Source organism: Oculina patagonica, chromosome 9 (assembly GCF_052425735.1).
Source record: "Oculina patagonica isolate OP01 chromosome 9, crgOcupat, whole genome shotgun sequence".
NCBI classification, from domain to species: Eukaryota; Metazoa; Cnidaria; class Anthozoa; order Scleractinia; family Oculinidae; genus Oculina; species Oculina patagonica.
In genome coordinates this window covers 3267722-3285974 of record NC_135766.1, presented here as the reverse complement: position 1 = coordinate 3285974, position 18253 = coordinate 3267722, and the positions used below count along the sequence as shown (strand labels likewise).

Genomic DNA, 18253 nt, shown 5'->3' with positions numbered 1-18253 from the left:
CATAAAAAAAGCTAACAATCTTTTTAAGCGAATGATCTATGCGTAAAAAACTTTGAATATACTTTTAAGATTATCAAATTTCGTAATATAATTAAAAGCTTCAAGTCTTACGCTATTAAATCTTAACAATTAAGTTTAAAAGTTTCAAATTATTTCCGTTTTTCCTAAAACTTATTTTATTATGTGCATGGTGATAACAAAATACAGACGCGTCATAAAAAGAAACAAACAAAATTACATTCAGCTCTATGGTTGCTTTGTATGTTAAAAGTTAAGTATTATTTTAATGGTGTTCGTTGTAGTTATCCACCATTGAAAAAATATGAACACGCAAACATTGAGGATATCATAAACAGCCCGCTAAGTGTTGCAAACAACACTTGCATCCTCGTGGTGGCCACAGGCATGTAGTCCCCAGTCACTATGTGTACAGTCGAACAGCGAAGTCTCTCTTCCTTGACAGTTGACTTCATACATCCAGATTGGATCCGACCCCTGACCGTATGCTGCACCAATAGGAGCGGAGGATGCACTGGAGAAGCCAAGCTGACGACACACCACATTCGCATCATTGATATCCCAGTAGTCATCACACACTGTGCCCCAGTTGCCATTCACGCATACCTCAACGCGGCCATAGTTAGCACCACCATTTGCCAAGCGAACAGAAGAACACTTTACACTGACGTCTTGGCTATGAGTGCAGTTATGGTTTCTCAATCCACGGTGACTGCAATCATCGATGTTTGACTCACCCCCTATGCATGCCACGTCATCCATCCATATCGGACCGAGTCCCAGGCCATGAGTAGCTCCACTATAAGCTTGTGTAGCTTTTGGGAAGCCAAGTTGCCTGCAAACGACGCTGGCGTCCGTGATATCCCAGCCATGATCGCAAATGGTGCCCCACCTTTTATTGTGAAATATTTCAACTCGTCCGGTTGACGGTGTGCTACCATTAAGACGAACGGCACCACTTGTAATGGCTAAAAATCAAGAAAAATAAATGTATAAGTGTAGGAAATGTGTCTTGGGACGTCTTAAGGCTTTCTGAAGCAATATTCCCAGTCGAGTGTTTTTTTGTTAATATATACTGAGGGCCCGGAAGCACTGGGCAATTTTTTTTTTTTGCGAGAAAAATCCGTCACTAGTTCCGTGAGACAAGTGCGTCCGGTGGTTTTTAGATTTACTAATGTTCATCAAGCCTAACCGAACCTCAATGGCCCCGTCTCCCTGCCTCGGTGCAGGACAACTTTTTATCACGCGTCAAAACTGACAGATTTGTAAATTAACATCAATTAATCTAAAACAAAACGTCAAACAAGTATATTTGATCTCGCTTTCAAGGCAAATGTCCGACAAAATATTTCTTTTTTTCTTGACAACTGAGCTGTGAACATGGAAGACGGTAAAGATTATAATAACCATCGACTCCATACTTTATATATATGGCTCGCAGATCTTATTTCCATTACACCTCCGGTATGCAGGTACTTCTGGCTTGGCACAATTTCCAAACCGCCCGAGTACAAGTACCGCTGCTAATAAAAATGAAAGCGCGGCGAGTCAAGACTATTGAATTGTACTTAAAGCGAAAAATACGGCTCTTATTGATCGGAAAGTAACACTCTTTTCAGCGAACGGTTAGCTATCGAAGGTGCAGTTTTAATGTGATTGACACGTTGTGGTTATCCAATCATTTGGTGTTTTAAAAAGCGTCCACGATTGCTAAATTCAAAATTTGGTAGAGACAAAATGTGTCGAAATTTTTGGTAGAGCCCAACAAACTTTGTCGTCCAGGCCCTTAATGATATAATTATAGATATCCATTTCAGTATTATTTGTAAACAATGTTTATGAAATAAAGCTCTTCCTACCTCGGTATGTTGCTGTAAATCCCTCGTTCCTTCCAGCGCCATCAGATGTAAACGTTACAAAAAGTTTGTTAGAAGAGCTCATGATAGGTGCGGGGAGAGAGGACCCACTGAATGTGCCAATCAGAGGAGAGGTTGGCGAGTTACCATCATACACTTTAACATAATCAGCAGAATAATCGGTTTTAAAATGTAGAAAAACAAGTTCCAACTTTACATTTGATGTCAAATTCCACTGGCAATTCATGTTGTTACTGTAATACCAGCGCTGACTTGACCTTATAATGCCACTTGTGTTGTCATTAACCACCAGTAAATTTGCACATGAGCTCTTCACTTTTACATCCATGTCTAAATTTGAAGACATAACACAAATAAGCAAATTTTTACTCTAGGTATTATTTTTTCACCTTTTTTAATTGGTTCGCTCCGCTCATCGTGTTTTCCAAGTCTTCCGCCGAAAGATTGGGTGACAGCGGGCGTTACTTTTTTAGGATGAGAACGAAATGAAGCTTTCTTATTCGACTTTCCACAAAGAGTAGAAAAACAGCTATTGATTGCAAGATTTTTGTTGTTCTTATGGAAAAACAATAATTATTGTAATTTACCACAACACCACCCTAACAACCCAAAGACAACTCATTTATGTCGAATTTATTTCGTCGTTCGAAAGGCAGACCAAAGAGCGCGATGGTGTAAATCTTTTTAAAGCTATCCGGATTCGTTAAGTAAGTTAAATGAAATGTTATGTGTATGCACGAGACATGGGATTTAATTATGGTTACACTATGACGGTTCTCTCGCCAGCATGCAATTATTTCCTACTGTAGACTTGAATTTTCTTTTAAAGCGTACTCGCCTGAAGTCAGGAGCACCGAACTCATTATGATAATTAAACTCCGCCAACAAGCTGTATGGGGTTTCTCTCTAATAAATGATCTCATAGTCGTACATATCCAGCAAATGTACAAAATCATGAAAAGTAAGCAATAAGCAAGACTACAAGACTCAACTATGCAGTACTTTCCGTTCAGACGGTATCCAACAGGGCATTACCTCTGATGAGTAATCGCGCAGAATATCGGCTGATACTTAACCAACTGGGCCGTATACCAGCTGAGTGACCCGCAAGAAATGGTTGTTTTGGGCATGATAACTATTTTATCATTATACCGAAAACTATAGTTGAACTTAAAGTATCTGACAGCCAAACTGTTGTCAATGATAGTGAAATACTAAAGCGCATAGAGGAATTTTACGAAAATTTGTACTCTTCGGAATATGCTGGTTCGCAGGGGCTGTTTGACAACTTCATTGAAAATATCGATTTGCCGCAATTATTCGAAGAAGATAAGAATGCCCTAGAAGGTGAGTTGACTCTCGAGGAATGCCGTCGGGTTTAAGAGACCTTCACTAATGGGAAGTCACCTGGGGAAAACAGTTTCACTATCGAATTTTACGATTAATTATTCGATGTTCTTGCACCAGATCTACTTGAGAGCCTCAATGCCGCCTACTTTCAGGGGGAAATGTCTATATCCCAGAAAAGAGGAGTAATCACGTTGATCCCAAAAGATGACTCGGACCTCCTTGAGTTATCCAACTGGCGTCCAATTATCTTATTGAACGTGGATTATAAAATTGCTTCTAAAGCAATAGCGTCAAGAATAAAAAATGTACTCCCTCAGTTAATACATTCGGACCGGTCCGGCTTTATGAAAGATAGATTTATTGGCCAAAATATTAGATTAATAAATGACGTACTTGAGCAAACAGAAAAGCAAAATGTTCCCGACATCTTGTTGCAGCTGGACTTTAAGAAAGCGTTTGACACAGTTGAGTGGCCTGTTATAGAACAAGCCTTACGATAAAACTGTTCAAGGGGTTCAGCTTTTCAATAAAGAAATTAAACTGAGCCAGTTTGCTGATGACACTTCATTCATCTGTAAGAACGTTACTTCTGTGGAGAATGCACTGGCCGCTCTGGATGATTTTGGAGTCATCTCAGGACTTCGCTTAAATAGGTCAAAAACAAAAGCCACGTGGTTGGGGCCTTGGAGATCCTACCGTGGTAAGCCTCTTGGTCTCGCATGGACCGATGAACCGATTAAGGTATTAGGTACTTTTATCTCCTATGATTGTCTTAAAAACGAGCACAAAAATGTCTCTAGGAAGATCGATAATCTAAAAACGAAGCTAGCTGGTTAGCGCTCGCGACATCTGACTATTTTTGGAAGGAGCTTGATAGCAAAGACGTTGGGGCTATCCCAGACTGTCTATTTTGCGTCCATGTTGGACATCCCCAGCAAATACATCTCTGCAATCCAGTCGCTTATTTTTCAATTTTTGTGGAAACACAAACCAGACAAAATCAAGAGACAGGTTCTATATCAATACTTCCCTAATGGTGGGCTAAGGGTAACGAACGTTGAAACTATGTTCAAGTCCCTCCGTCTGGCGTGGATTCCGCGCTTGCTTAAAAGTGACGATGTGGAATCCCCCACGTGGGCAATAATCCCTATTTTTTTTTTTTTTAATTTATTTATTGACACACAAAGAACACTACTTACTTAACAAATACATACACTACCTACGATGCTAATTACAAGACATTACTTATTACATTATTTATTTTCTTTTTAAATAACAATATCGCAATAACACGCCTTACAATACCTACTATAACAAATAGCGCTCTTACAAAAAATATTACATTATATTACTATTACATTTTAAAGTTACAATCTATTTACAAAGTTCAATTTTTACTACTAACTCTAATACTAACTGTATGTATTTTATTTTACTATGAAACGAAAAATAAATAAAAAAATAAATAAATAAATAGATTGCGGCACAACCTCTGGGCAGGGGGCGGGGTAACTTGGGGGAACTCAGGCACAAAGTGTTGTCCATTTTGCTATGAATTTCGTCAAACTATTATTTTTATCAGCGATTGTGCGTTCATAGAGAATCTTTTGATTGAGTAAGAGAAGGAAGATATCTAGATTCGGATATGCTGAATTCAACCAGGACAGAAAAATGTGATACTTGGCGATGATGAGGAAATGATTCAGGGCATAAAAATTACTTAAATCTGGTTTATAGCCGTAAAAAATATCTGTGTCGATTAAGGTGATATTTTCTGAACGTTTTTCATTCCACCATGCAATAACTTTTTTCCAGAATAATTGTACCGTCGGACACTCATACAGCAAATGAGGTAAAGTTTCGTATGAAGAGCTACAACGATCACAACTGGGAGAACTTTTCAATTTCATTTTGTAAAGTCTGTTATTAGTGGGTAAAATGTTATGTATGACCATGTATTGGAAACATCTGAGTTTATTTTCTATTGTAACTTTGAATGGCAATTCATAAATGGCTTTAGCAGGAAGACGTTTTTCTATAAGCTTAGTTTCTATGTTTGGGGCTTTAAACACTTTCATAACAAGCAGATCGCGAGTAGATTTGGCGGTGACATTCGCAAGAGGAAGCTCATTACTGTCAACATCGGCAAGCATTCGTTCGGAATTTAAAATTGATTTTTTCCCATTCTTCAGGGATCGCGGTGAGGAGGCCGTAATACGTTAAGAAGTTTACCGTCATACCATATCTATGTTGAAACTCAGACCAGGATAAAAACGTTCTGTTCTCATTTAGCAGATGACAGATTTTAATAACTCCTTTTCTATGCCAAGATGGATAGAAGACTGATTTACCATCTATTTTAATATAGCGGTTATTCCAAATAATTTCGTTTTCATATTCCTTAGCAGAAGAAGGGTCTTTAGAATGTAGCTCCTGCCAGACATTCAATACTTCCTTGTAAAAGGACGGTACATACGAGACGAAATTAAGATCAGATACATTAAAATTACATTCCAAAAGAAACGAACCACCATATTGGGATGTAGCAGATGAGAAGAGGGAGCACCATTTGTTATCACCAGCTTCATATAAACGTTTAACCCATGCTCCCTTTAAAGATTTGTTCATCATGTTGAAATCTACCATGTTAAGGCCCCCTTTCTCTATAGGACCAATAAGCGTGTTACGTTTGACCTTATCGGGCTTAAAGTTCCATATGAACTTGAAACAAATATCATTAACTTCACTAAAAAAAATTGGTGGTGTTGTGAGAACGGAGGTATTATAAACAAGCTTGGAGATAGCGAAGGTTTTGATGATACAAATTCTTCCCATTAAAGTTAAGCCTCTGGTCGTCAATTGGTTTAAAATTTTCTTTAGCGCAACAAGTTTTTCCTCGAAATTAATTTTGTAACTAACAGACTGATCATATGCGAAGGCCACACCTAGCGCGATTACATATTTTTCAGGCCACGAAATATTAAATTTAGAACGTTGACCCAAGTTGCATTTAAGTGACAGTCCGTCTAAGGATCGACCGCTCAATTTGGATGAAAAGCTCGATTTCCTTCAAAATTTCTCCACTAAACAAGGTTGATATAAGGTGAAAGGAAACACATTTCTTTGGTTCCCGTTCTCGATAATACTTGAGATTTTGAGGCTAAAGTTATCGATACTCGAAACCCACAAAACGGGCCTTTCAGCAAGTCGAAATTAGCCCAATTTTAAATGCTTGCCGCCAAGCGTATATTTAACGGACGAATACAAAAATAACACCAGTAATAGATGTACCATAGTACTTGATACAAGTGGTAAAACCAAACCAAATCATTTCAAATTTTTAAAATGATAGTCATTTAGACAAGGCAATGTCCACGCCATTTGCAAGTAACGGGCGAAGTGTCGTAGCAAAAATCAAAATTTCTCAAAATTCTGACTTACTCCGAGAAAGTCTTCTATTTTTCTGAAAGGTATAAATATAGTTTTTAAAAACCATGAAATAATATTTAGTGGCACCCGAGAATTTGAGGAGATATAGACGGAGTAAAGTTCTAGAAATCTGGCAAACAGTCGAAATCAAATATCACTAGCACAATTCCAAATTTTGTCAATTTCGACTTCGGTTGACTTATCCACAAACATAAATTACCTGTTATCATAAAGAGAAGAATATTTTAAGTCTTACCTTCAAATTCCCACCGCTTTTCTTTTACGGAATCATTTCTATGGCATTTCTTTTGAGATTATTTCCACTGTTTCGGCCTCGCTGCACTTGTTACTTCCGGAAGAGTTCGAACTACTCTTGCTTGGATTGCTGCCATACTCCGCATAAATACTAAATGTTTCCGAAGTGGTCCGTGGAACGAGTGAAGGTAATCGTCTCAACATTTTGCTGGTTGACGAATACAATAGCAGCATCAAAAGGAGGGAAGAAAATCGAGCAAGTTTGGTCAAGTTTGCTTTGAAAAACCGGCTGCCATGTTGGTTTCGAAGTACTGCCGCTGACCGCATAAACAGATTGTGCTGAGCAAATCAATAGATAATCGATGTCAAAATGGTTCCAAAGCTATTTTGATAGGAAGACAATGTCCAAAGAGGTAAATTGCTCATTTGCTGTTATTCTAAACGAACAGTGTGGGCCGAACAGAGGCGAAGAAGATGTCGTTTCTCTCCGCGAATGTCTCCATGACATTAGTAATCACCTTCGAAATTGTCACTTGTCACGCGAGAATATGACGGAGGTAACCCTTATTCTCGCTCGGGCTGGCCTATTTGACCTCGGGGTTAGTAAGGTGAAAGACATGACTGTGTGCCCAAAACACAGAAACAATCTTGGCAGATACTGGCAGTCCCCCAGAACCTGTCAATACCCCGAACATTCTGGAAAGCTGAAGAAAGTTGAAGACGGAAATGTGATCAATTTCAAAACGGCCAAAGAGGTTCTTACTTTATTTGGCGAGAAGATACAAGTGGGATCCCGTAAGTACCATTGAAATTAACTGCCTTTTTAGACACATATTTATAAAAATTTCAAATTGCATTATTGTGTAAACCATCATCGGCAATGTTTTTGTGTTTCAAGGAGTTCTTGTTTATTTAGGTAATTTAATTATATTATTTCTCTTTAATTAGCAATTTGTACATCATGCCGAAAAAAACACAAGGAGAAGCTCGAGAAGGCCACATGGCTGCAAAGTTTTTCCGAAGACGAGTCTCCCATTAGTGAAGGTTCCGACAGGTAATAATTTATTTACCAAAGCTCCACAGTACACCCGTTTTCACAGTTGCAAGTGTAAAAAAAAAAAATGAATTTCTGCATTCTTACTTATGATAGGAATTGTTTTACAGGTATGCCAAACAAGAGGTTAAGTTGGCTATCAAACATGTTATATCTTCTACGCCATATAAGGAAGTAGCAACACCTCTAAAGACATTTAACGAAACGGATGTCGATTGGAACCCAGAAGGTGATTATGCTGCCTTAATAACAAACACAACTTTTCCGTAATGATTAGCTTCCCCTATTTTATTCCAATAAACGCCCACTATCTACATTTATCTTTTAACAAACTCACACGTCTTATGAACAAAAAGTCATTCTCATTAGTTATCCGTATATAGCACATGTCCTGCGATAAACGTAGGTTACTAACAATGTACGTAGGTTACTAGGATCTGTACCAAGTTTTGCAAAGTGCTGCATTACCATAGTTTTTTTAACTTCAAATGTGTTTTGTGTACAATTTGTTGAATAATAAAACAATTATCCCGCTAAATAATGCGGGAAAGCGTCCGTTTTTAGCCCACTCGGCCTACGCCGTCGTCGGCCAAGTGTCAGGCGGTTTCCGCGTGATATTGCCAAATAATTAGCGCTTCTTCGTATTATTTGTGCTCCTACTCTCGTAATGGAAACGTCTCCACATTCTACATCTTAGATTGTACGAGCTAGAAATAAACCGACTTTCGAACTTTCTTTTCGCCCAAATACCCTTTCATTATTAACTTGTGATTCCCAGTCCCATTGACCCAAATTCCATTTTCCTAGTGAAAATATAGGCAAACGCAAGTTCCCATTTTACCCTTTCAGAAACCTTCTTTATTTATTTTATTCATTCTTCACTTGCTAACAGGTGGGATAAAGAGAAAAAAAGTGGTTTCGATTCACATGTTTTTCTAACAAAAAATTCAACTCTTCATTCAATTTTTAGTTTCCATATTTGAGGTAAGCCTTAGTGAGGATAGCCTTTTGTCTACGTACAACACTACAATGAATCTTGTGGCCGAGAGGGCAAATGCACACCACAATCCGCTAACGTTTCAGCTAGACGTTCCGTGGGAAAATGCCAGCCAAGAAACAAAATCGCAGTGTGTTGACAAAGCCAGAGAAGATTGTCTCCTCGTGTGCAATATGATTGCACCAGAAAGTGGAGATGAGTTGTACAACGCTCTCACCTCCCAGCATGGAATTGAGCCTTCTCCAGAAATGGAAGCGCTGATGACAGCCTATAGAAATGCTAAGACCTCGGGCCTCAGAACTCAGATTCTTAGTCTTGACGCATTTAAGTATCCAATCCCCGTATTGATGAAACTTCACGAGCCGTACGAAAAGATCACCCGTTATCAAGTGAAGCGAGCAAGAAGTCACGCGAAACTGCATGGTCCTGGAACCATACTAGAAAAGGAGATGAAGCATCGTGTGCGACTTGATATGGCCAAGGTAGATCATTTCCTCGAGTTTGCCAATCGACCATATTTCTATCAAGATGTGGCCTATGGTAGCCGAGTACTAAAACTTGACAGCGGAGAGAAGATCCCCATGCCGAATGTAATTCGGACCGTCACACGATCTACCATGGTCAAGCAATACCAGAGTTTCTGCGAAGAGGAGAACTTCAACCCTTTGAGTCGGTCAACTTTATTCAAAATTTTAGATGTGAGACAGGCTTCCCAACGAAGGTGAGAACGACACTTTTTAATGTATATATCCAGAAGCGTATCATAAGCTTTTAGCCTTTGATATACTTGTATGTACTTGCGACATATTCCAGTTTAAACAATATAATACATTGATCATCATTACACCTTTTTACAGTGGCTTGTTTTTTGTAAGTATGACTTTGCACCTGTTCTTTCCCTTTCTCTTTTTTTTTTCCTTTTTTCACATGAAAAACAAAACAAAAACAAAATGAACAATCACATGACTAAAGTGGGATATATTCTATAAAAGCGACTTCCCTGGCCGACATTTGGTGCTCGAAAAAATCCTGAGCTCGGGCTCGTTACTTATATGACTAATACAATTTTTCACCAATTTAGGTCGCTTCAGGGATTAGATAATATCGCTGCCGATGGTGCTGCAGGATTCCAAACAATGGAGAGAATTGTTGACGATCTCAAAGAAAAAGGGATTGACAGGGAGTGGTGCGTATCTGCAAAACGAAGACTGCAAGAGGGAAAACGATATCTTAAGACAGATTACCGAGTCCACTGCAGCGAGGAGAGTTCCCCATGTAAAGACCACTGCCGAAAATTTGCCTTAAGCGATCCTGTAGAGAAAGATTTCACAGAGGAATGCGATCATGAACATAACTTGAGATGCGACATGTGTGAAGACCTTAACGATGTTATGAACGATGTTAACTGAAGCGACAGATTTGCGAATCATCTGCTTCTCTGTACAGCAAAGAATATGAGGAGGACTTGCTGTACGACTTTGAACACGCCAGAACGGACATTTTTCAGTGGAAAGCCCATGTTTTGCGATCGGTGAATCAAGACAAGGCAAAGCACGACGTCATAAGAAATCTTAACGAAAGCACTGTCTTGGTAGTGATGGACTGGGCGATGAAATTTTTGCAGATGAAGTACAGAGAGAAGCAGACAGACTGGTATGCTAAACGAGGTATCAGTTGGCACGTGTCGACCGTTATTTTTAAAGAAGAAGCTTCCGACAACGTAGCCCAAACATACGCCCACCTGTTTGATTGCTGTCAGCAAGATTGGTTCGCTGTCTGCTCTATTTTTGAAAATCTTCTGGAAAATGTCTTAGCATCCAGGCCCTCCATTAACAGCGTATTTCTTCGCTCGGATGAGGCTGGATGCTATCATAACAATGCCCTCGTTGCTTCTTTGAAAGATGTCGGACAAAGATTAGGCGTTCAAGTGAAAAGTTACGACTTCTCCGAGCCTGCCTATGGCAAGGATGTATGCGACCGAATTTTGTGCCCCATGAAGAGCTCAATTCGTTGCTACTGCGATGAAGGCCATGATATTAACTGTGCTGTAGACATGCGCACTGCACTATTAGAGCGTCCAGTCCGGGGAGTGACGGCCTCGGTATGTGCAATCGACGAGAAAAAGAACACTCTTAACGTCAACAAAATTGATGGCTTAAGTAAGCTCCATAACTTCACATACGATGACAAAGGCCTACGCGTTTGGAGAGCCTATGGAATAGGTCCTGGAAAACTGATTTCTTTCGATGACGTTATTACAGAACAGCAAGGCAAAACATGTCCTATTGTTCAGGAGAGTGGCGACTTTTTTACTCTGAAGGAAGCACGACAACTCAACATCAAAAATCCGGAGAGGATTGACACTGAAGAATCGACCGAGGAAGGTCAGCTGTTTGAATGTTCAGAACCTGGGTGCGAAAAACTTTTTAAGAGCTTCCGTGAACTTGAAATTCATGCTGAAATCGGAAGTCACGGAAATAAGCCCATGACGGAAAGCTGCTACGACCGCATACGGAAAGACTGGGCCGAGCGTTTTTCCACTGTTGATCCAGTGCATTCAGACGGTTCAACCAGTAGTAGAAGTAGCAACCCAGAGAAGACGACAATAGATGCGCCGCCTTCAGATTTGAGCCAAGGATGGGCTCTTTCAAAACCACGTGCTGCGAACCGTTTTTCTCCAAAGGTTAGGACCCCAATCAAGTTTCAGCAGACATGAGAAACGCCCGAGATGAAGAGAACAACCGACGCTTTTCTAGAGAGGAGTGGCTTACAAAAACTCAGATTAAGGGCTATTTTTCCCGTCTAGCATCCGCGAGAAGGAAAGGACAACAACCAAATGACGCAGATGACCAGACAGAACTTGAGGACATTCTTGCTGAAGAGGAAGAAAACAACAGGCAACAAGTGATTAACAGCATTATTGAAGAGATTGGTCTTCGCCATCCCATTTGCTACGACGTGTACGATCTTTGCGAATACCACAAGTGCAGCAAACTTTCAAAGTTTAATGTGCAGGTGTTGAAAACTATTCTAAAGGCCTTTGATATTCCATTTAAATCAAAGGACAGGAAGAAGGATTTGGTGGATCATTTAGCTGCATTTGTTCAGCAGTGTTCGTGTTTTGAATAAGACCTCACTTGAAATGATATCAGACATGCGCATTGTGAGTGTAAATCCGTGTAACATTTCATTAGAGTGAACGTCATTTTCGTAGGCTAATGGCATAAGCCACTCTATTTTTTTTTTTAAACTCTGTTGTGTTTGTCTACGTAAGCCGATTAGGGAGCGTTCATTTCAGGGGGACTTGCATAAAAAGCGACAGGGATGATCCTCGTCTCGTTTAAGGATGCAAATTTCGGATTTTTGGTCTCGCTCGGGGAGTTTCAGGCTATACTCCAAACATTTATTAGCCACAATGGTCTCTTTTCCGGCTGCACTGAAAGAAATTTACAAATATAAATTATATTCTTAGTTTTTTGGTGACTTTCATTGGTCAAGAAAAGCTTGAGCCACACGCAAGTTATTTTCTTTTAGGGGCTCTTTTTAAAATTTCCGACAAGCATCCCTGCCCCTTTTAAACAGGATCCTTCCACCGGGGAAAAAAAAATAGAACTACGTTAATGATCTGGCGCTTACTTTTGACAACTCAAGGGAGGGCGCTTAAACGAGACAGGGTGATAGTTTGGGACAGGGCGCTTATTCTGGTTTTTTTTTTTTTTTTTTTTTTTTTTTAAGAAACAACCGAGAGTTTAAAAAATACTTAAATAAATATTAAGATAACTAACGATAACAGAAACTGCACTGTTCAGAAACAAATTGTTTTTTTTAATGCACTATTACTTATGTCATCTATTAAAGGAAGACTGAACTACGTTTGATACGTACTCTGAAGGCGCTTTAATGATATTAGAATAGGGGCGCTTATCATATGACACAAACACATTCAGAAGGGGGCGGTTGTTGGAAGGATGAGCTAAATCGAATCATTACGGTATACCTAAATTAATGTGTATATCGGGTTTCATCTACCTGCTTTCCCATACTCCCTTTGAGAACAAAAAAGCCACCAATGGCGCAAATAAGGTTTATCTCAGTCACATTCTCAAGTGACAATAGTTAGAAATATCAGCCGTCCTCTCGTCTGGTACGCGTCCTGGAGACACTCGCTAAAGGATTTTATTTTTTTAAAAAAAAAAAAATATCTTTACCTCTATTTCGCCCACACTGCAGAAGCATTTTTTTATCGATTACTTCATCGATTATCCTATTTATCCACTTTTTTTTCCATTGATTTGCTCAGCACAATTTGTTGATGCGGTCAGCGGTAGTTCTCTGAAACCAACATGGCGGCTGGGTTTTCAAAACAAACTTGCTCGATTTTCTTCCTTCCTTTTAATGCTGCTATTGTATTCGTCAACCAGCAAAATGTTGAGACGATTACCTTCACTCGTTCCACGGACCACTTCGGAAACATTCAGTATTTATGCGGAGTATGGCAACAATCCAAGCAATAGTAGTTCGAACTCTTCCGGAAATAACAAGTGCAGCGTTGCCGAAACAGTGGAAAAAATCTCAAAAGAAATGCCATAGAAATGATTCCGTAAAAGAAAAGCGGTGGGAATTTGAAGGTAAGACTTAAAATATTCTTCTCTTTATGATAACAGATAATTTATGTTTGTGGATAAGTCAACCGAAGTCGAAATTGACAAAATTTGGAATTGTGCTAGTGATATTTGATTTCGACTGTTTGCCAGATTTCTAGAACTTTACTCCGTCTATATCTCTTCAAATTCTCGGATGCCACTAAATATTATTTCATGGTTTTTAAGAACTATCTTTATACCTTTCAGAAAAATAGAAGACTTTCTCGGAGTAAGTCAGAATTTTGAGAAATTTTGATTTTTGCTACGGCACTTCGCCCGTTACTTGCAAATGGCGTGGACATTGCCTTGTCTAAATGACTATCATTTTAAAAATTTGAAATGATTTGGTTTGGTTTTACCACTTGTATCAAGTACTATGGTACATCTATTACTGGTGTTATTTTTGTATTCGTCCGTTAAATATACGCTTGGCTGCAAGCATTTAAAATTGGGCTAATTTCGACTTGCTGAAAGGCCCGTTTTGTGGGTTTCGAGCATCGATAACTTTAGCCTCAAAATCTCAAGTATTATCGAGAACGGGAACCAAAGAAATGTGTTTTCTTTCATCTTATATCAACCTTGTTTAGTGGAGAAATTTTGAAGGAAATCGAGCTTTTCATCCAAATTGAGCGGTCGATCCTTAGACGCGGAGTGTCACTTAAGAGTGCCCAGCCACATTCCCTCCGTTTTAGAAGTATTTATTTTTAAACCTGAACAGCCTCCAAAATCATTTAAAAGATTAAACAAGTGATTAGCTGAGCGATCATCTTTTATAAAGGCTGTGATATCATCCACGTACATACTTAATTTTAATTCGGTGTCGTTTATTTTCAAACCACTGATATTTTCATTATTCCTAATCGCTTGGCCAAGTACCTCAATTGCCAGGACAAATAAGAGCCCCGATAAGGGGCATCCTTGTCGGACTCCTCTTTGAAGCTGGAAGAAATCGGACGCAAATCCGTTATTTATCACACAGCTGGTGATATTGGAATAGAAGGTGTGGATCCATTTTTGGAAAATTGGCCCAAAGTTCATTAATTCAAGGACTTTAAACAGGTACTTCCACTCTAGGGAATCAAATGCTTTTTCAAAATCTATGAAAAGTAACATGCCAGGTAGTTGTTTTTTCTCATAAAACTCAATTACATCAGATATTAGACGAATATTTTCTCCTATAAAGCGGTTTTTAACGTACCCTGTTTGATCATTTCTTATCAACGTTGGTAAGACTTTCTCTAATCGTTTTGCAATACATTTCGTTGCTATTTTGAAGTCAATATTCAACAACGTGATTGGCCGCCAATTTTTGAGAAGGAGGGTGTCTTTATTCTTTTTAGGCAAGAGAGAAATCACACCTCTCCTTTGCGAGATCGACATTTCACCTCTATGATAGGCTTCATTTAAACAGTCTATTAAAGGAGTTACCACGGAATCCCACCTCTTCATCTGTAAATATCCTTAGGAATGCTTTGTATAAATATTTTAAATTAAGTCAGCTCAAGAACAATATTTTAACTCCTTTTTTAGATAATAACTTTTAGATTGTGTTATTTAGTAATAATTACCTTTGGATCAATACTGTAGATTAGTTTTTAAATTTTTAACTTACATTTCGATTTTAAATTAGGTTTTAACTAAATTTTAAATTAGATTATTGTTTATAGTAGATTCTTAATTTTTTTTAGTACATTAGAGAGGGCCACAAATTTATTAGTTGTAAAACTATTACGTGTAACCCTCTATAAATAAAGTTTGATTGATTGATTGATTGATTGATAAGTAAAATTCTGTAGTCAGTCCATGATCTGAACCTGGGGTTTTGTTTTTCTCAAACGTTTTAAGAGCGGCTAAGCATTCTTCTTCAGTGATAAGGCCCTCGCAGGATTTTTGCTGCTCGCTATCAAGTCTCTGTACATTGTCAAGATTTAAGAATGACGGGGCTGAAGCATCAAATGTGTTATCTGTTATTTGTGAGGCATATAAAGCTTTATAAAAAGTTTCCATCTCACACAAGATCCTATTCGGTTCCTCAACATACTCGTTTTGATCGGTTTTCAATTTAACAATATGCTTCCTTTCATGCGAGCGCTTCTCTAGATTCATGAAATATTTCGTGTTTCTTTCGCCATGTTCGTACCACCGAGCTCTGATTCTTATAATCGCACCTTTTGTTTTATGTTCAGCGATTCTTCGAAGTTCAAGCTTGACACGTTCACTGTCTGTTGCAAAATTAGCTGCTAGCGGATTTTGATCAAAACGTATATTTAATTGTTTTAACTTGCAGAGTAAATTTATTTCTTTTGATTTTTTTTTTCCTTTAGCAAGACGTTTAGAGAAACGGATACAAAAGTCTCTAATCTCCATTTTAATCATCTCCCAATAGAGTCTTTTGTCACTTGTTCCACTATGCTTTTTCTTGGCATGAAGGAAAAAGAATTTTAGGTTTGTTATAAATTCTTCATTGTCAAGAAGAGAGTTGTTAAATTTCCAAAACCCAGGGCCAGCTTTTTTTGCTTATTTTTATACGCGATTTCAGCATAAATTGGGGAATGGTCTGAGTCGTAATATGATAGCACATCCGTCATACTAGCACGTGGAACTAAATGTTTTGAAATAAGCCAATAGTCTAATCGACATCTTATTTTTCCTGAACTATTCTGCCAGGTAAAGCGCTTATCATTTGGATGATGAAATCTCCATATATCATCGAGATTTAAGTTGCCGCTCATTTCCTTTATGCTGTGGATAACGTTTTTCTTACCGCTGATATCTTTTCCACCTATTTTATCAATATTTTGGAGTGGACAATTAAAATCGCCTCCCATTATAAGATTTACATTCACATGAGGACGTAGCTTGCTCGTTAATTCGTTAAAAAAATTTAATTGTTGATTTTGGTCATTGGGAGCGTAGACATTGGCTAAACAAAATTCTTCGTCTTGGAGTGTGAAGCGAACAATAAGCATTCTTCCGTTCTTATCATTAGTAATGCAAATATTCTCTGCTTTTAAGGTTGGTCGAAAAAGAATCATCACGCCTCTGCTATGTTTAGAGCCATGGGAAAAGCAAATGTCACCACCCCATTCTGCACGCCAAACGTTTTCGATTGTTTTGTCACTGTAGGTTTCCTGCAGAAAAATTCCATTATGAAGCCACCTAAATAAATTTCTGCGTTTGATCGACTTATTTATGCCTCTGATATTAAGGGAAACACATTTTAAACCCATTGCAAATGTAATTAAGGCTCAACACCTGCACCAGAGCCCCAGCCAAAAAAAGATGTCCCCAGATGTGGTGCCACCAAAAAAAGAAAGAAATACCACGAAACACTAAACAAAAATCTAATCAAGCCGTTGAACGACTTCATGTATAGAGGAGATAGCCTTTGTAAATAAAATAAATTCATCGATCGGAAAGGATCCCCTCTACGATTCCCCGCATTATAAAACTACAGAGTGACAATACTCAAAATTAATTTCATAGCATAAAGGAAAATGTAACGATTGAAGCGGTCAGAACAGATAAATGAGTAAATGCGAAGTGTGAAAAATTAACATCGATCAGTAAATCCTATCCAAGTCTTCGTTATTATAAATTCTAATAGGATAGTCAGTTGCCTCTATTTTAACAAAGATTTTACCGTCTGTCGTCCAGGCGCTGTGCCAATGCTCCGACTTCTTTCGTTTCCACACTTTGGCAAACAGCTCGCGTCGCATTCTTGTTAGATTTTCGTTGATGTAAACAATGCCACCTCCATTAAACACTTGGTTCAGATTCTGACCTTTTAACTGCTTACGAGCTCCATATAGTTCTTTCTTTGCTCTATAAGATTTGAACCTGACAATAATTGGCTTGGGTTTACTGGGATTCTTGCTTGTTTGAAGCCTGTGACATATGTCTATAATCGTCGGTGCGGATCGTAACGTTGAGCACATTTCCAAGTGCAGTAACTCGCTCTACGATGTTTTCATCTGGTGTTTCTGGAATGCCATGAATTTCCAAGTTGTGTTTGCGGGTGTACTGCTCTAAATCATCCAGTTGGTTGATGGCAGTCCCCAAATCTTCGTACATTTCGTCACGTTCTTCGGTGGCTTCATTTAAACGCTTCTTCATAGATTTCATTTCTTTCTTTAGTGCTTCGTTTTCCGTCGTTATCGTTTCTATTTTAGCTATATGAAATTCCAATGACTTCTGGAGCTCAGAATACTGGTTACGTAAAGCCTTGTTTTCTTCGAGAAGTTTGTTTGTGTTATCTTGAATGGTGTTCAGAACTTTACGGATGTCCTCCTGCTCCAACATGTTGTCTTCTGTAAACTTCACGGACTTCGCGGGCGGTTTCTCAGAGCCAGGCGAGCTGCTGTCGCTACTTCTTTCACCACGTTTACCTGGGAAATAGTATGTTATTTGTCCCTCTTTTCCTTTATCCTTACTCTCCATTAAATATAGCTGCGGGGAACAAGGTGGCAGACCACTGAAATGTGCAGCCGTCCGCCATGACACCAGGATAATTCAGATCGCAATAATCCCTAATAACTATTTCAAAAGATACGGGGGTCTTAATTTTCTATTACACTCAAATTATGACGCAAAATTCCTTAAGAACCTAGATACCCCGCTCCTCTACAAA

General features: G+C 38.7%; 1 protein-coding gene and 1 pseudogene across 1 annotated transcript; both read right to left on the bottom strand.

Annotated features, from left to right (window-relative positions):
* Nucleotides 1-200: 200 nt before the first annotated feature.
* LOC144665347 (scavenger receptor cysteine-rich domain-containing protein DMBT1-like) lies at nt 201-2216 on the bottom strand. Its single transcript, XM_078526586.1, has 2 exons — nt 1878-2216; nt 201-986 (listed from the first exon to the last, which is right to left on the bottom strand). Exons 1-2 carry the CDS (start codon nt 2119-2121, stop codon nt 361-363), a joined length of 870 nt encoding a protein of 289 aa, XP_078382712.1. The 5' UTR covers nt 2122-2216; the 3' UTR covers nt 201-360.
* Nucleotides 2217-17186: 14970 nt separating this feature from the next.
* LOC144664886 (uncharacterized) lies at nt 17187-18063 on the bottom strand (annotated as a pseudogene).
* Between the last annotated feature and the right edge of the window lie 190 nt (nt 18064-18253).